This window comes from Labrus bergylta, chromosome 6 (genome assembly GCF_963930695.1).
Source record: "Labrus bergylta chromosome 6, fLabBer1.1, whole genome shotgun sequence".
NCBI lineage: Eukaryota > Metazoa > Chordata > Actinopteri > Labriformes > Labridae > Labrus > Labrus bergylta.
Genome location: NC_089200.1, coordinates 1,196,530 through 1,215,741, shown reverse-complemented (window position 1 = coordinate 1,215,741; position 19,212 = coordinate 1,196,530). Strand labels below are relative to the sequence as shown.

Sequence of the window (19,212 nt, the reverse complement as noted above, 5' to 3'; positions counted from 1 at the left end):
ATTTTATTAAGGGTTTAAGATATTTTCACAAGCTTTAAGGAACGTTCTGGATATTTTCTAAGATTTATGATAATAGGGTTGGACTTTGTGACGATCTTTAAGGATAGGTTTGGACTTCTTGAAGATTTTTATAGGGAGAGATATGGATTTTTTTGAAGGGATAAAAAGACATGTTTGGGATTGTTTAGATTTCTTGAGGATATTGAGGAGAGGTTTGGGTGTTTTGAAACCTTTCTACAACGTAACCATCTGGTGACAGTTCAACAAACCAGATAGGGACCCTGATCTTGCAGTCGTGTTTTCATTTATTGCTTGTGTTTAATGGCAGTAATAACCAGAGGTCTTCATTACACAACAAGTTCAAAAAGTAATGCTTTGTGTGAGTCAGCTGGCTCCATAAAACCTCTGTCTGTATTGGACTGAACTTTGGTACAAGTGTTATGGCTTTTATTGGTAGTCTGATAAGGCCATTTCAGTTTTAATGATATCTGCATACAGCTAACAATCTGCTGTTTGTCGTCACCTCACACCTCCACCATATTCTCTAGTTTGTAAGTCAGCACTGTAACGTTTACGCTTATTATGTAACTCTTTCTATATTTTTATTTTATTTATTTCAATTTATTTTTATTTTAATGATTTTTATTCTATCTTAACATATTTTCAGATTTAATAAGAATATTTGTTTCAGCAAATTTTAAATGTTCTATTTTAATATTTATTTTTTCCTCTGTCATGATGCTTTTGATGTCTTGTGTGAAGCACTTTGAATTGCCTTGTTGAAATGTGCTATATAGATAAACTTGCCTTGCCTATCTATCTGCCTACCTCCATACCCACCTACTCAACATCTGTATTTAAAATAGAAAAATCCCTCGACATCCATTTCATCAAGTGTGTAGGAGAGAAATGTGAATCAAAAACTTCAAGGTTAACTCCCTCACGCCGTCTAATTAGCAAACATTTACTGGCAACGTTTGGGTACTAGACCTTCCTCAGGCCAACAGTTTTTTAAAAGGTGCAGAACTCCTGGGGCGGCTGTGGCTCCGCCACAGTTTGGCAAGACACCTAACCCCACATTGCTCCCGCTGCTTCAGTGGTGGTTTATGACTGTTGTTCTTACTCTCTGATGTATGTCGCCTTGGATAAAAGTGTCTGCTAAGTGAATTGTAACATTGTAACATATACAACAACAGGAAGTGGCTACAATCCTACAACCAATCATCTTCATGACTTCAGCTTTGAATCAACAAATTAAAAAACAAAACATCAGCTTCCTGGTTGAGAGCACACAGAGAGCACTAAAGGGCCCAAATAGAGCTATAGTACTCAAAATCAGTTTTGGTCTCAAGACTCAAGACTTTGAAGGTGTCGGTCTCGCCAGGAATCTAAATCATATTTATTCAGTCTTGTCTCGGTCTCAGTCTGGGCGGACTCTGGATTTTAAGTCAAGACCAGTCAAGACCTCCACTGATCGGCTATTTTCTACGTCATTAACGTGATTAGAAGGAAAACGCCTCTTTCTAAAAGAACAAATAACTTCAATTCATTTGTTGGTCTTGTTGTCTCGGAGCACTCTGGTCTCTGGTTTGTCCTGGTCTCGGTTAGTGTGGTCTTGAATACAGCACTAGTTCCTTCCTATTTAAGATGTCCTGCCCTTTTGATAAACTTTTTTCCTGATGAAGGTCTAGTATCCAAACGTTGCCCTGTGAGATGCTATACACAAACACCACATATTATATTACTATTGTGGTCCTACAGCATCTAAGCAGCAGGTTTGTACTGTGGTATCACTACATCTACCTAAGCAAAGGATTGTTGAACACAGTTCTTTGACTGGCATAATCATTTGTTTATGAAAAAAATTCACCTGTGTTTTATTGCCTCTGTCTTATTGAGAACAGTACACTGGGAGCTTTACTAAAAGACATAGATGTTTCTAACTTGGTTTTATTGTGGGGTGTGAATTTAGAGTTGAACTCTGTCTCTATGGGTGTGACTGTTCTTTACAGCTCTCACGGTGTCAGGGAACGCTCCGGTGAAGACAACATAGAAGGTATCATTTTCACTGCATAGTGCATTATTCATCTCAGTATATTCCCTTGTGAGTTAAAACTTAGTTCATTTTTATTTAGAATATTCTTCCTGTTATTTTCTGGAAGAGACGGCCAGCAGTGCGAGGAGACGTCAAAGAAGTTAAGAGGTAAGAGATTCACTTCCTGATTAAAACATATAAGTGAATAAAGATTGCCAATTCAGATGTTCTTTGTGTTGCAGGAGATATCTTTGGAATAAACCTGTAACTTTGTTTATTTGTCAGACAATCATTCATCATAAAACTGTTATTTGTCGTAGTCTTAGTAGTCCATATTATTTAACTCTTAACCTTTTGCATTAAGGAGCATCAGGTCAGTGTGACCGTGTGACCTCGCCCTAAAGATTTCGATCCCTATTTTGCACTTACACAGTGACAGCAACTGTTTGCCTGATGAAGGTTAAGCACCAAAACGTTGCCAATAAATGTTTGTTTGCAAGTTAGACAGTGAGCGGGAGTTTATCTTTAAGTACAGAAGAACATAATGTAATGAAAAGGGTTTAATCATGAGATCAGCTCTACAGTGTCAGACCCAGTCTAGGCAGGAAAAACAGGATTGCCGACTTGCAGATGAGGAAATAGAAATGATTGAGCCAGAGCCAGGACAGAAATGACCTGAAACAGCTGGTGTTGACACCTGATGTTTATATTGGAATTACTTCCGTCTTAATTGACTTAGCTTACGTATAACATCAGTAGATTGTCGTGATTTACCTTTGTTTAGTTTGTTTATTTCTTGTTTTTGTTGCTTAAATGTGAGTCCGTTTTATTTTGTCATTTGTATCCTCGTGTCTCTCTTTTCTGTGTCTTCAGTGTTTCCTGTCTTATGCTATTACTGCCTTTTGTGTCATCTCTTGATTGAAGTGTTGCCCTTGCCCATGAACAGTTTTATTTCTGAGACCCGTATGTAGTGTTTCCTGTTTCATATCTCGTCTGGGGTTCGATCCCCAGCTCCTACACACCTAACCCCGAATTGCTCCTGCTGCTTCTTCAGCCGCGTGTGAATGTGTGTGAATGGATGAGTTAATACTGATGGACTCTTTACTCAGCGGCCTCTACCATCAGTGTGTGAATGTGTGTGAATGGATGAGTTAATACTGATGGACTCTTTACTCAGCAGCCTCTACCATCAGTGTGTGAATGTGATGAGTTAATACTGACGGACTCTTCACGCAGCAGCCTCTACCATCAGTGTGTGAATGTGATGAGTTAATACTGACGGACTCTTCACGCAGCAGCCTCTACCATCAGTGTGTGAATGTGATGAGTTAATACTGACGGACTCTTTACGCAGCAGCCTCTACCATCAGTGTGTGAATGTGATGAGTTAATACTGACGGACTCTTTACGCAGCAGCCTCTACCATCAGTGTGTGAATGTGATGAGTTAATACTGACGGACTCTTCACGCAGCAGCCTCTACCATCAGTGTGTGAATGGATGAGTTAATACTGATGGACTCTTTACTCAGCAGCCTCTACCATCAGTATGTGAATGTGTATGAATGTGATTAGTTACTTCTGATGGTCTCTTTACTCAGCAGCCTCTACCATCAGTGTGTGAATGGATGAGTTAATACTGATGGACTCTTTACTCAGCAGCCTCTACCATCAGTGTATGAATGGATGAGTTAATACTGATGGACTCTTTACTCAGCAGCCTCTACCATCAGTGTGTGAATGTGTAGGTGTGACCTGCGGTGTAAAAGTGCTTTGAGTCTTCAGAAGACTAGAAAAGAAATATACAAGCTATTACTGCCAGTCCATAACAACAGCCCCAGCTAGTGGCTGCATTGCAGTTTCAGCATAACTTTTTACCAACATTAAAATATTAATAATTAATATTGTTTTGGTTAGTAAGGGTGTTAAAGTTTAACCATTTAGTTGACTAAACTCACAAAGCCCTATTGCTGACAGCCCCAAACTGATTTATTTATTAATGAGTTATATTAATAAAAGTAATGTCAGAATAATATTTACAGACTTTATCTACTACTGTGTGTAACAGTGTTTGTGAATAAAATGCTTCTTGCTATGGGAGTGATTTTCATAGAAATAGGCCAATTCCCCCTCAATGACTTAATTTAAAGACACGCAAACAGTTATCATGTGCAGCGAGGAGGTTCCTGGTTCGAATCCCCGTCTGACGGGAGTCTCTCTGTGAGGAGGTTCCTGGTTTGAATCCCCGTCTGACGGGAGTCTCTCTGTGAGGAGGTTCCTGGTTTGAATCCCAGTCTGACGGGAGCCTCTCTGTGAGGAGGTTCATTGGCTAGCGACCAGTCCAGGGTGTAACCCCACCTCTCACCCAATGACAGCTGGGGTCGCGTCTAGCCCCTCGCGACCCCAAATGAGACAACTGGTTTAAGATGATGGATGGATGTGTGTCATGATTTGGTCTTATTTAAGTTGTATATTTTGTATTTTCAGAGTTGAGATTTAGTTTTCCTGTTTTAGTAGTTCTCGTTTCCTAGTTTAGTTTATAGTGTTTTTATTTTGGGAATTTTGTATCCCAGTGTTCAACGTTCTAGTGTGTATTGTCTATGTTTAGTTGTCTTGTTGGTCTCACCTGTGTTTGATTACCCATGTCTATTAAGTCTCTGTGTTTCTTCCCTTCTGTGTCAGATCATTGTCATATTTCATTATATGTCGTTTGTCAGTTGTCCCTGTGATTTTTTCTGTTGGACATTTGAAAGTAAGCGTTGTTTTTGGACCGTTGCCTTTTTGTTTAATTAAATATCTTTTTAGTTCTGCACCTGAGTCCTTCTCTTAGGTTTTTCTCTTTCCATGACAATGTCTTTTGTTAATTAAATGGTCTTTTTGACTCATTTGCACAGGTTAACTGGGAGCAGAAGCTGAAATCTATCAGTGAACCAGGCCTCAAGTTTTCAGTGAAGGATGTCATCCTGGCGGCGCAGCACACTTCAATGCGTCGCCATGAAGAATCATGGAAGTTGAACCCTGAACGGATCTTATCACCATTTTTCTTTCGTCAAGGCCATAGTGCTTCTCTCTGGTAAGAGTCTTTATCAGCTCTCATACACAATGTTCACTCTGCTCCAAATGTCAACGGTTTGATAGCTGAACATATCTGCAGATAAATTAAATGTCACAGTGCCACCTAGTTGTAACTCATTTCCATATACTCGCCCGTCAGCGCCAAGGTTTTGCTCAGTCAGAGGGCGTACGCCCTACCCCACCGTATCTGTTTATGGAACGTGACTGCAGTGGAGCTCAGCCCTGAGCAGCTGTACTCGCATCACAGGAGAATTACAAGATCACGCGGGAATGAAGACAAAAACGTGTCTGAGTCATGACTGTCTACAATGAGTGTGAAGCTCGAGTCCCGCTGGCTGTGTTGTTGTCAGGCCGTGTTTACATGGACGGGAGCAGCTCAAGCAAAGGATAATTTTGTCCTCTGCTTTCCACTAAACTCCTCTGAGCAAACGTGAGTGTAGAGGGGTTGGAGATGTGTAACTGTAGGAGAGCAGAGGCTTCAGTATGGAGGAGGCGTGGCCAAACAGCAGTTTGTATTGATTTAATGCTGGTGCTCATAGGCGACATCTACTGGAACAAAAAATTGCGCATTCACATTTAACTATTATTTGTTCTTTGTAAAGCTTGTTAATCCGAAGAAACTAGAAAATACTTTATTTCTTTAGATGCTTTAGTCCAGTGATTCTCAACTAGTGGGTCCCGACCCAAAAGTGTCTAAATATGCATGAGCTTTTATTATGAAGGGCCTTTTGCAGCAGTAGATGAGTTAATTCCCACTTCAGTCCAGTAGGTGGAGGTAATGCACACTAACTGTAGTTGACGACCGCAATTACACAGCAAAGAAGAGGAGCCGCATACTGCAAAGTTCCTGGAGTGTCCACTAGAGGCTGGCCACAGAAGCACAGGAAGTCACATACACACCCATTCAAAAAGCCTGTTTTTACAGCAGAGATTAACATGTTTATAGTATATAATAGTTCTGATTAGTTGTTTTTTTTTAAGCTTAGAGCTAGTTGACATCTGCAGTCCCTATCAAAACAAAGACTTGTGTAAACCAGTGTACTTCTAGTGATGAAAGTTGATTCTCTAGTTTTTAGAAATTTTCAAAAGTTATAATCATCACTGGCACACACTGAACAGGGGTTATTTTTTTTTTTTAAATGGCTCCGTTTTGATTTTATTAATGATACCTGTTATACATAGTAAAGCGCATAGCTGACATGATTGGCAGGTCGGCACGGTGTAACGGTTCTTCAAGAAGCTTTAAAACCTGCCTCAGCTCCAGCTCTGAGCTTGGGACTCCATAGCTCCCTGCCGTAACAGATGGCTGACGCCACTCAGGCTTCGTGCAATAAAATGTACAGTCTTTGGTTTTTACACTGCTGCTAATTTGTCATGGCAAAATGCAAGTACGACATCGACTACATGAAATATGGATTTTCTAATCGATTATATGACGATTCTGATAATTTAGTTGATGAGGAATATTTTCCTCTTCAGTGCTGCCACCTGCTGGTCATTTTGGTTGACAATTAAACCATTGTTTGTTTATAGATTGGCATACTTTGATGTTTTGTACTGTCACAGATCCAAAGTGCACCATTTATTCATTAAATAAATATGAGCGTTGACAATGTTCACCAATTTGGGTTGCAGCTGGTCATTTAGGGGTGGTGGCAGGTTCCGAAGCCATACCAGTGGAGAACCCCTGCTTTAGTCTGTTGCTGGGTTGATTTTATTTTTATTGATATATCTTATTTCTTTTATATTTGATGAATATGGTAATATAATATTATATCACTAAATATATCACTTAACTGTTTAATCTTTTCAGATGATTAAAAATGAGGCGCTCAAGAACTCAGCCAATTGCTGAAATTGAGAAATGGACAGAGGAAGACGTCCATCGGTGGCTGATGACAGAGGTCAAAGTACACAAGACATGTGCAGACAGGTTTGTTGAAGAAGAAGTGTCAGGAGACTCTTTAGTTGCCTTTAAAAAGACAGATATATTGGACTTGGGAATAAAACATGGTCCTGCTGTCAAAATAATATCTTATCTTGAAAGTCTAAGAGATGGTTTACAACGTGATCAGTTCCCAGCTTATGTGGAAAATTGGACGAAGGAGCAAGTGCACCAGTGGTTACTGCAGCATGTGAATGTTTACAGCAAATATGCTATACGGCTCCAAGAAGAAGATGTGTCTGGAGATTGCCTTGTTTGTTTCAAGAAGCAAGATCTTCTGGACCTGGAAGTCAAAAGTGGCCCTGCTGTTAAGATTCTGTCAAATCTCAGACAACTGAGCAAAGACCAAGAGCCGACTCTGCAACCCATCCCTCATAATGAACAAAAAGAAGCTCCAAACCCCATTCAACCGGAAGTCAGTGTGGCTCAGACGGTAGCATCGGATCCAGCAGAACCGTTCAACACAACTGAAGTGCAAGCGGACAAAATGTTAGGAAAGAAGTCTGGAAAGGCTCAACAGCAATTCAAGAAAGCTTCAGAGGAGAAGAAGATTGATGAGCCAAAGCCACAAAACTTCAAAGCCAGAAGGAAAGAAACCATGGTGGTAAATTGTCTCCATTGTTTTACACATATTTACACATGTTTTACCAACAGCATTAACTCTTTCAGTTCTATTTTCCCATATCACGTTTATTTTTGTTATATTGAGATTTTCTGTAATTTTAACATATGTTTATGTGCCTCTTCCACATACTGTACCTCTAATCAAATTGGACTGAGTTTAATCTTGCACTTACGTCTCTCTGCTTACGTCCAAACTCTCAATGACGTAAAACTCACAAAAGCCTAATTTCAATACTACTGCCTCCACAACCTGTGCAACTGTTATCATAAGCGCTTTTTATTTAGTTAATCACCAGCAAAGCGCACCAACCAAATGTGCAAATCTGTTTTTTCTGTTTTTTTAAAATGTGCAATTTGTTTGAATGAACAGGCTATTTCTTTACCAGGTATTTTAGTATATCAGGCCTTAAATATGTACTTTTGGTTCTTCCTGCAGACCTCAGTCCTTCCGGGAGTTCCCAATATAACTGTGGTGATCCAGGAAACCCTGGATAACCTTAAAAAAGAAGACTTTAAAAAGTTTCATTTTCACCTAAAACAATACAAAACATCCCAGTTTCAACCTATTCGTGAGAGCAAACTGGAGGGCAAGGACACCATGGACACTGCTCAATTAATGACTGACCACTATGAGAGCAATGGGGCTGTGAGAGTCACAGTAGATGTTCTACGGGAAATCAATCAATGTGAACTTGCTAATCAGCTTGAAAACACCATGGGTAAGACCACCAATGTAAAAATTAATTTAAATAATGAATTTGCATTTAGTTGCTCAAAATATTCAACAGTAAAAAATAAATACACATTGCATTGTTTACTAAATTACTAATTTATTTTACTTCTAATACAGGTGGACTGGAGCAGCATCTTCTTTCGAGAGATAAGAAGAAAGAAGCCAACCAGGGTGACAAACTGAAGAACTTGTTGACTTGTGGTGGGAACTCATTAGACAACTATGACAACATGATTATTGTTGTAAACAAGAGCAGTCCAGAGCAAGTGCAGTATCTCAAGTTTCTGAATAAACTGAAACTTTTTTGTGTGTTAGACTTTGACCCAGACTCCAATACTCAGGTTGGACTGTGCCATTCCTACAGAGAGTCAAGGTGGGCCAATCTTCACACCCCCTCACAGTATCAAGGACAGATTGACTCAGTCATAAAGAACCTTAACCTCTACAAACAGACCAGCTGGGTCTTTTGCAATGGGAGACATGACCTTGACAGTGACTCAAACAAGGAGTTAAACTATTGGAATTGGCTGAGGAAATCTTGCAGCGATGTCGAGCAACTGGTTTTATTAATTTGCAACCCTGACGTTCTTCTCCATGGAAGAAGTCTCATCATGTTCCTTCTTCTTTCACCTGTAGACTCAGAGAAAGATCCCATCTGTGACACCTACAAGGCTTTCATGAAGCACATTGAAGAAGAAATGATCATTCATATTTGTGAATCTCAGAGCACATATGAGAAATGGAAGGAACTGATACAAGAAAAGTTGGACTTTGACATTGACCCACAATCAGTATATGAGCTGAGCCTCAGTGAGGTCAATGGAACAGTACTGGCTCTAAGACCATTCAGTGAGTCATCTGAAAGGCTGCTTCCTTCCTCTGACTCCAGCTTTGTCGTTCTAAAAAATAAGGATGAAGACTTATTGACAGCTTTGGACATTTTGTGTCTGAACCAGTGTGAAAATATCTACGAAGATAACAGTCCAGAGTTTAATGACAAAAGAACAAAAGTTGAGGAGGAATTCTACAGGGGAGGCAAAGTCAAATGGTGGAACTTCTTCTTCTGTGACAAAGACAAACAGAGACCATTTATCAAGAGAGACAAGTATGAAAATGTGAAAAGGATGATCAGGAGTGAGTTGAGAGAGTCAAAAGAAATGTGTGTTCTGCTCAATCTGTTTCACAATCCAGGCTGTGGTGGAACCACTTTAGCAATGCATGTCATGTGGGATCTCCGTAAGGAGATTAGATGTGCTGTGCTGAAAGACAATTCACTGCCAATGACAGAAGTTGCTGTCCAAGTTGTCAAACTCATGAAGCTCGAAAACGAGAAACCATGTCAAGTTTTGCTGTTAATTGATGACTCAAAGGAAACAGAGAATCCTTACAAACTTTGTAACTGCATCCCTCAAACAGTAGAGTCTCACTCTAACATAAATGTGGATAAGGCACTAAGTTGTAAAGTCATCATCCTTAACTGTGTTCGTTCCCAAAATCCAAAAGATTCATACCGACGGCACAAACCAAGTCAATACATAACTGCCTCATTGTCACCAGAAGAACAGAATGAGTTTGAAAAGAAACTCAATGAGCTGAGAGAAACGCATGATACACCTGAAAACTTTTACAGTTTCATGATCATGAAGAGCAATTTTGACAAAAAATACATTGACGATCTTGCTCGTAACACTCTGGAGAACTTTGATTTCAGCTCAAAGAATGCCAAACTTTTTTCCTTCTTAGCATTACTTAACAGCTATGTGGCAGAATCAGAAATCTCTCGCTCTCTCTGTGAAGATTTTCTTGGTATGAAAAGGATTCGCTGGCAAGAGGAAAGTGCACTGGACAGAATGGAGCCTTTCTCAAACTTTCTCATCATTGACAGAGTTGAAGAATTGGGAGTATATGAAGGAATCCGAATCCTTCACAGCTCCATAGCATCTGCATGCTTAGAGGAGTTTGAGAGAAGCCACTCTTTAAAAGTGAGTGATATCACCATAGAGATTCTACATTGTGATCTGTTCTTCAGCATTGGAGTTGTCAAAAAAAGATTCATGGACTCAATTCAACAAATGTTGATTGCAAGGCAGCAAAAGAAGGATGGTGTTGTCAGGGAACCATTTTCTCCTCTGATCGACAAAATTCACAGTGAGCAAGGGAGACAAACTGTTCAACAGATCTTTGTGAAAGCATCAATAAGGTTCGAGAAAAGTTTATCTATTCCTCAGGCACTGGCAAGGTATTTGTACATCAAAGAGCATGACTTCCCAGAAGCTCTGAAATGGGCTGAAAAGGCCAAGAACATTAAAGCAAACCCGTACACGTTTGACACAATAGGGCAGATTCACAAAAGCAACTTAAAATCAAACAACGATAGGGGAAAACAGGAGACTTCTTGCAATCCAGAGGACTTAAACACAAACATTAAAATAGCAAGCAATGCTATCACAGCATTCAAAAAGGCTCAAGAGCTGGCAAACTCAGAGGAGGAACCTGAGGAGGAACCTGAGGAGGAGGCTGTTGATGAGTCGGATGACTTTCCACGAAAGTCATATCATGTTCAGGGCTACGTTGGTGTGCTGGAAATTGCATTCCTGGTCTTTGAGATATTGAGCAGATTGCCATTCTTTGATAAAAGAGATCCAATGAAGAAGATGTACTTCCAGAGCTTCCTTAAAAAAGCAATCCCAATCACCAGTGTGTATAAGGAGGACAATGAGAGAAATAACATCTATGAAGAGATCATCAAAGAACACGAACGTTTTCTTCATAATTTGAAAACTGAGGTAAAAGAAACTTTTGAACTTCTTGACTGTTTCTTCACATATATGAAGGGACGCAACTCCGAATTTCAAACAAAAAATCATTCGATTGCCTGTGATCTTTTTAAACACTATGTTAGTCTCTTCTGCTGTGCACCAGAGGAAATGAAAAAAAAACAAAAAAACAACCCTAATCTCAACTTCAAAATCAATATTGAGGAACAAAGAATGTTTCTTGAGAAGAACCAAGCAGACACATTTGCGGGGATTCTTCAGCATTTGGACAAACCTGCAGAGGAGATCGAGAGGATCACAGAATGCTATGCATATTTGCAAAAACAACATCACCAATTAACCAAGAAAAAGCAAAAGACAAAGGAAACAATCAATTGCATTCTGTCAAACATAGTTCTTTACCTTTTGAAACCAAACTCTAAACATGTAAAGAGTATCGACTCCCTCTCAGACCTACTTTCAACAACTTTGCAAGATGTAGGACTTAGATATCCCTTCCCAGACCCATACTACCTGGCTCTGCTGTTGTTCTGGCCAAGGACAACTGAGGAAGATACTGAAATTGCAACTTATGTTACAGCAATTCGGAACTCAACCCGCAAATACCTGACTCCATTGTTTCAAAAAAGGAGCACAGTTGCCCATCTCTACTTGGGAAAAGAAAAAGGACTCAAGAGGCTTGTTTCTAAACCCCAACTCGATGAGAACTTCAAGAAGATGCGCCGTGAAACCTTGGCACAACTCTGGCGGAATGGGGACATTTTTAAAGACAAAACAATTATCAACCGTCTTCAGCGAGTCAGAGGAAGCATCGAGCAGGGGGAGGTGTTTGCCAATTATGGAAAACTGAAAATCCCTGTGCGCCCAGCTCTCATTCATCGTGTTAGTGGTGGTTTCAGTACAGAAAAGGTTTCTTTCTACCTTGGTTTTGCAATCAAGGGACCTCTTGCTTACGATATCCAGTATGAAAACTAGGGTGGTAAATGTACAAACATGTGCTGCACAAGCACAAGCACTGCAAACCACTTGAAAAACAGGTGATGAACTGTGTTGGAGTCTGACACAGACTACATAAATAGACAAATGACAATCAAATGGTAAATGCCAGTCCTGTAATGCAGTTCTAAGTATGTCTGAATTATTTTGATTTTACAAACCAATTGCGTGGCTCAAGTTGTTTTGTACCTAAGTGAAATATATTTTTAAGTGACTTAATATTTTATGAATGTTAGAGGTACATTTTCTGATGAACTTTTGTTGTTTTAGTTTTTGTTATTGTCTGTCTGAGATGGGGCTCATTCCCCAAACTGATTTCTATTTGTTTATTGACATGACCCTGAGTCATATTTCTGTATTAATAATCTTTTAATGAAATGTGCAGCCCTGTCTCCTCCCCAGCAATGTGTCTGTCAGTGGGTGTGTGTTTAGATGGATCAGATGGTGATGCAGAGGCTGCTGCTGAATGGAGGGAGGAAAGGAGATTTGCCGCAACCGGATTGGTCGAACCAGTTTTAAAACTACGCTGCTGCAGTCTGGGCTTCTCTTGCCACTGCCACCAAAGCCAGCCGGTTTACAGAATCTTTTTGTATTGTGTCGGCCAGAACTTGTTTTCAGTTGTTGTGTACTTGGAGGATTGTTTGTTTGTGTTAAATCAAATAGTGTATTGTTGCTACAAGTGTAAACTGTAAATATGTATGCACCACACAGCAGTGATGAGAATGAAGATCCCTATTGTTTTGTTCACTACTTTTTCTCCTGTTTTTATGTTAGTGGAATAGGCAAGAGATTTGTCATTTTGTTTACTTTCTTTTCATGTTAGGAAAGACTAGGGTGTTGCTAGTCTTTTTGATTTTTGTTTTCGGACCATTCTCTGCCCTAAAAATGAATAAAACTGCTGTGTTCAATCTGAAGTGACCTGGACTGCTGGTTTTCTTGGGAGTGGGAAGAGTGGCTGTCACTTATCATGTTGTGTCTTGGTTCCCCTAGACTGGGGACGTACTGTGACATTATCTACAAGTTTATCAGTACCGTAATTTATGTGAGTGTAGATCATTTCAGGAAAGTAAATTGTAAAAACAAGGGCAACACAGCATTGAGAGAGAATTCATGACTCACTGTGATGGATTCTGAGACACGCCTCAGAATCCAGTAATTCACTTGTGAATAATAACTTAACTATGAAAGATATCAAAGATAATTGCCTATCCTGTGGGTTTATAATGTAAATAATTACTTGAATAACAAAGATATTACATGTCTCTTATAAACATTTTTTACAAAGTGGTTTATGTTCATGTGTTTACATGTTTTTGTGATTTAATCTTTCATTAACAACAATCAAATTTGAGAAAGTTTTTGTACTTACCTGTTGTAGGTGTGGGAATTCACCAAACTGTTGTAAATTTCTCCTTTGTGGGATAAATGAAGGTTGTAAATTGTACAAACAAAAGTGAATCAAGTTTTACTGACGACCGAGATGGACAGTCTCAGGGAAGACTTTCTTGAAAAAGGTTTTGGAAGTCTGGCTTGTTGTCGATGCGAGTCTGCAGCAGTGAGGCTCTGTTAATCTGGCGGGAGCAGAACGGATGTAGGCCTGCATGTGGGACAGCTCTGCAGCTAGGATCACCCACCATCTGCACTGGCATGTTCTACCCACCCATCTTCTTATGCACATGTATAGCTTAAGAAAGTTTGGTGTTGCAGGCCAGCAGGTCTTTCCAGTTGACAAAGTTTATAGTCATCTCATCAACCTTCACCCGCCTGACTCGGGCATGGGCTTATGGAAATCCAGCACTATCTGCAAGTCTTCCACGTAGACAGACAGTCAATCCTTTGTCTTCTTTTATAAATAGTTGTTGTCCACTTTTGTAATTTTTTTCTGTATAGTTATGGTAATAAAATATCTTATAATGTGTGCGCATTAGCTTAGAGATGCAGGAAATCCGGAGTATGAACTAGAGTGCTGTATAACTTTAAAGCATGTAAGGGCAAGAAGAAAGACCAGCAAAAGTGAAAAAAATGTATTCAATTGTTGTAAACATCAGGGTTTTACTGTATGAAGTGTATTTTCAGCTCTAAAAAGAAGTCCAGACATAAAATATGCAGAAAAAACTTGTTTTGATTTGAAATGTTTTTTGATGTATTATTCAGTTACTATAAAGTAGACGTCATACTGATGTGTGAAACTATAGCAGCCTCAAAGTGTCAGATATTCATTTTTATTCACAAAGTTCCTTTAGTTGCTGCTATACTTTCCACTCACAGAGCACTTTGTTGGATTTGTAGTTTTTTCATGTGCTTCTTTTTTAACAGCCAAATTTGGAAGCAGAAACAAACGTTTTCATTGCATGGTGCATCAAAAGCTAAGCTGAAGCTAATACCTTTAATCGAAATGACAGAAACCATGTTTGAGAAGGATTTATTTAACGTTGAAAAGTTTGACCCATGTCCTGGCACAGACCAGCCACTTATTTTGAGTACTTTTTAGATTTATGCTTCATGGAGGTTTTTAATTCAGACAGGAGTTTGGAGTAGAGCCGCTGCTCCTTTGCATCGAAACAAGCCATCTGAGGTGGTCGGGCATCTGATTAGGATGCCTCCTGGTCGCTTCCCTCAGGAGGTCTTCCAGGCACGACCAATTGGGAGGAGACCCAGAGTTCGCTGGAGGGATTATATCCCTTTTGGTTTGGGAACAGCCAGGAGGAGCTGAAAAACGTTGCTGGGTAGAGGGACGTCTGGGGCGTCTTGCTTAGCCTGCCGCCACTGCCACCCAACCCCGGATAAGCAGAAGATAATGGATGGACGGACGGATAGATTTATCACACAACAACTGAAATAAGATTCTGTTGACAGTTGCTTTGGTGATTGATTAATTCTGGACAAAGTCTTTAACTTCGACGCCTATTGTCAGTGTTCAGAACACCGGAGGTGGAGTAAATGTTGTGTTATGAAATGCCTCTGGTCAAATCAGATTATTAGGTCATATTCCTACCAAAAGCTTTTTTTGCTTAATTGCTCATATTGGTCACTGATGAAAAATGGTACATTCATGCAGCAGAGCTTGTGTTGAACATCTCCCCAGAATGTATTTGACTTATCAACTGATTATTCTAGTTTGAAGTCATTGGGGAAAATCCAGAAAATCCTTACATCAATGACCTTTGACCTACTCACCTGTGCTTTAAGGAATTCCCTTAACTCTGTTGTCATCAATGAGTCATGAAGGAGACCATCAGATGTAATGTTGCTGCACCTTTAAAACAAATAAAACAACATTCACCAATCAGGTAAAATACAAAGACATTCAATTTTTAAACTTTACAATGTAAAATTCCAGCTTCAGAAACTAAGGAATTGCAGCAGAGATGTCACTCATAATGTCACAAAAATTACTATCATGCCATCTTCAGAAATCAATAATTAAAGCTTGTATTCAAACTGGACAGACAATCTTTCCTGGTCTAAACGTTGATGTGTTAATATCATTTAACGCATGCTATGTTCACCTCAAATTAAAGCATTTTGCCTTACAAACATGGCTGTAACAGACTAATAATTATACTTAAATATACAGCTTTACAAACATGAATGTGTGATAAACAAAAGACAGCCAATGTATTTGTTAAGCTGTAGTGTCTTTCTTTCAAAATGGCGTACATGCAGAACTTAACAGACATATCAGTTAGCCTCAGATAGATAACTCTTCTTTAAAACTAGCTAGTGCAGTCCTCATTATTTCACTAAATAGTCATTTGACATTAAATATGTTTAGGCATTCAATACATTTACAAAGTTGATTAAATACTGACAGATAATTGTAACACTGCTGACATTGGACAACAGAATCTGTCATTCAAATCCTGAGCCAATTGGATGCAGTCTGCAGCCAACAGGCATCTACCCCCTTTCCCCAGGTGCACTAATCACCTGATTGAAACCAATCAAGGAGTCAGTCAGAAGGCAGCAGGACAGTCATTCCTAAAACAGTCAAGGAGAACTTCTGAAAGAAAAACACTGTGCTTACAACCCTGGACACAAAGCTGGACTTAACTGAACTGAGACTTCAAGCCCTTGAGGAGCTGCTGTGCTGCTGCTGCTGCTGCTGCTGCTGAGGAGGAATGTTTCAGGACTGAACACTGGTCAGGCCATATTGCCGGAGCAAAGAAGATGGCGAGCTAAAGGCGCAACTTCAAAAGACTCAAGATTCCCTCAAAAGGCAGGCCTCAAGCCTGGCTGTCTGGTTAAAGGGTGTGGTAGGATGTGTGGTAGGATTTCCTCTACCTAAATAAACATTTGAATTCGTTGGACATCTGCAAAGGGTGTGGTAGGATGTGTGGTAGAATTTCCCCTACCTAAATAAACATTTGAATTCGTTGGACATCTGCAAAGGGTGTGGTAGGATGTGTGGTAGGATTTCCTCTACCTAAATAAACATTTGAATTCGTTGGACATCTGCACACACATGACACATGTGTTTGGTGCATTGATTTATACGTTTAGAATTGGGAATATTTAGCATATGTTGTATGGAGGGTAAAAGGTGCCCTTAAGAATCTGTTAATTGAAGGCCTATTTTCTTTTATTTAAATTGTGGGATTTTCCTTGATTAAGTGATAAAGTGTTTTTAGTTATTTGTTAAAAATTGAACTTTGAAATACACAACCGGTTATCAACATTCTGTGTCATGTGTTTAATGAATTCTCCACCAGCGTCAAGAGTCTAACCTACATTAGCCCAGTACACCTTAATTTGTTACATCTTGTTTTTTTGATAATTCATTATTTATAAATGCATATTTCAGTTAAAGTAAATTTTGTATCCTGAGTGTCACATAATGCTTCGACCACAGCTTCCATAAAAGTGGGTAAACGCTGTTTTCATTCAGTTTTCAATACGTTATTTAAAAACTCTGTTGCTATGTGTTGGGCCACGCAGGCTTAGGACAGTCAAACAATGGGCTTGGGCCTGCACCTCTGTAAAAGCCTCATTTGAGTTATTCACTGAGATCACAAAGAGGCCTAAAAGGACTCTTAATCCCAGAATCCCCTGCGGTACTTCACACCTAAGCGTGAAGTAAAGGGGGGACCGGAACCTCTCTCTCCTCATTGGAGGGGACCTGAGGTAGACCCCCACCATGGAGCAGGCCAGGCTACAAAACTCCAAGACTTCCATTGCTCGACCTCTTTCACGCGCTGACTTCTGGTGCTCAGAGATCCAAGCTTATCTCCTGTTTCCTGCAACAATCTTCCTTTGTTTTAAGTTTTGGCGCGCAGGTAATCCGCGGCCGGCAGTGTTCTAAATTCCGAGCTCGGATTGTCCAGTGAACGCATCTCAGTTTCTCGGAGAGCGTCAGACTATAACAGATTATCAGAAAGATAACGGTCTAATTCCGTCCTGCAACGAAAGGACATCAAAGGACATCTTTCCACTCGACGGAGAACCAACGAAGCCGCTCTCGCCGTAAGGGACCCTCGCCGCCATCAGACGCCTCTGCACCAGGACGGACAGAAGATCTGCTCCATCGCCGGACTCTTTTCCTTTCACCAATCACGGACAAAGCGATTCACAAGTGAGGCTTAATTAGGTCTGGGCAGAATTAGCTTTAGAGAGTGTTTTTAACAATTGTTGATCGAAGCAGAAACTGTCATTTTTATCTTTGTTGGACCTGTGTCCTGAGTTTTAACTGTTTAAAACTCTTGTTGTTGTTTCGGACCGCTGCGTCCTATATGTGTTTAGCGTAACAGCGTTATAACCGGGTATTACTCTTCTGATCAGAAAGGCCAGTGTAAGCCGTATTAACCTGAATTCGGCTATTGGTTTGTTTCTGTGAATGAAGGGAATTACTCCGAGTTGTGGCGCGGGAGTCGGACTGTGATCCGGCCTCTTCAGGCACGCATTTCTCTTATTCTCTTTTATTTCCCCTTCTACGAACACACATACACACATGTTCCTGTGTAAACGTACATCTGGAGACCAACTCCACCACCGCGCCATTACGCACAGAGATCTATACACTCGCGGCTATCCAGACGCCTCAGAGACACAGATCGTGTAGGGCCGAACTCAGTCTCTTTTAGACCTTAAGGCCACATTTAGGCCTTTGTTAGGTGTGCGCCATCGGAAGGGCGACCACGTGGGACGAAGTAATCTTCCCCCCCCTTCTCTCTCCCTTTCATCCACACGTGCACGCACCCAGGTCTTTGTTAGGTCTGCGCCATCGTGAACGACCACGTGGGTACGAATCTCTCTCTCTCTCTCTCTCTCTCTCTCTCTCTCACACACCTACATTCACACCCTTTCCACAAGCCTTTGCTTGATAATGTTTGTTGCTTAGATTAGTTTATAATAGTTATTTGTTTAATTAAGTTCATTGATTTTGGATTGATGTTGCTTTGTTTAAATAAATATCATAGTTTAATGATATTTTATTTATATTATTAATTAAGTATAATTATTAAAGAATATAACCAAAGTTGACTTGATACAACCCCAACAAATGGTGCCCCGTGTGAGGCTTTATGAAACCAGTTTTATTGCACAGTTAATGCACTTAAATCCTAAAAAGGATCCTTCTGAAGAAAATGATATTTTCTTTAAATTTTTGTGGTTTAAGCAAAGCAGACATCAAGCTGTGGCTTAGTTGTGTTGTATGTTGTTAGTTAATGGTTAAAGCCATAACTGTTGTCCCCTTTGGGTCCATACAACAATTGGACATAATGATGCAGCTAGTGTGACTTTATCAAGGAACTTGATTTGTTGCATTAATCTAGATTTTGATCCTGAAGTATTCTACTAAAGGATTGTGGTGCTCCTTGTTGTTTGAGAGCCATTTGGCCAGATGAGAGTGTAACTTCATTGTTGCATAGCCAGCTGTCTGAGAGGTGTGAGTTCCTCCCTTCCTTTGAGGACTTGAGGTGTGAATCCCCTCTCCTATCTTCCAGGATAGACTGCAGTGATCAGTTGGGAAACTTAGATAAGATTTGCTCTTGTGTACCAAGACCCTAGGTGAGTCGGGGGCTGAGACTC

General features: G+C 40.0%; 1 protein-coding gene across 1 annotated transcript; it reads left to right on the top strand.

Annotated features, from left to right (window-relative positions):
- The first annotated feature begins 1,971 nt into the window (after positions 1 to 1,971).
- LOC110004308 (sterile alpha motif domain-containing protein 9) lies at positions 1,972 to 13,097 on the top strand. The gene is made up of 6 exons (XM_020659858.3): positions 1,972 to 2,056; positions 2,136 to 2,203; positions 4,928 to 5,106; positions 6,922 to 7,657; positions 8,114 to 8,396; positions 8,528 to 13,097. Exons 4-6 carry the CDS (start codon positions 6,932 to 6,934, stop codon positions 12,160 to 12,162), a joined length of 4,644 nt encoding a protein of 1,547 aa, XP_020515514.2. The 5' UTR covers positions 1,972 to 2,056; positions 2,136 to 2,203; positions 4,928 to 5,106; positions 6,922 to 6,931; the 3' UTR covers positions 12,163 to 13,097.
- Positions 13,098 to 19,212: the final 6,115 nt, after the last annotated feature.

Excerpts from the sequence above, each read along its gene's own strand:
- LOC110004308 (XM_020659858.3), top strand. The coding sequence starts at position 6,932 with ATGAGGCGCTCAAGAACTCAGCCAATTGCTGAAATTGAGAAATGGACA. Across the intron at positions 7,658-8,113 it reads GAAGGAAAGAAACCATGGTG|ACCTCAGTCCTTCCGGGAGT; the intron begins GTAAATTGTCTC and ends TTCTTCCTGCAG. Across the intron at positions 8,397-8,527 it reads TCAGCTTGAAAACACCATGG|GTGGACTGGAGCAGCATCTT; the intron begins GTAAGACCACCA and ends CTTCTAATACAG.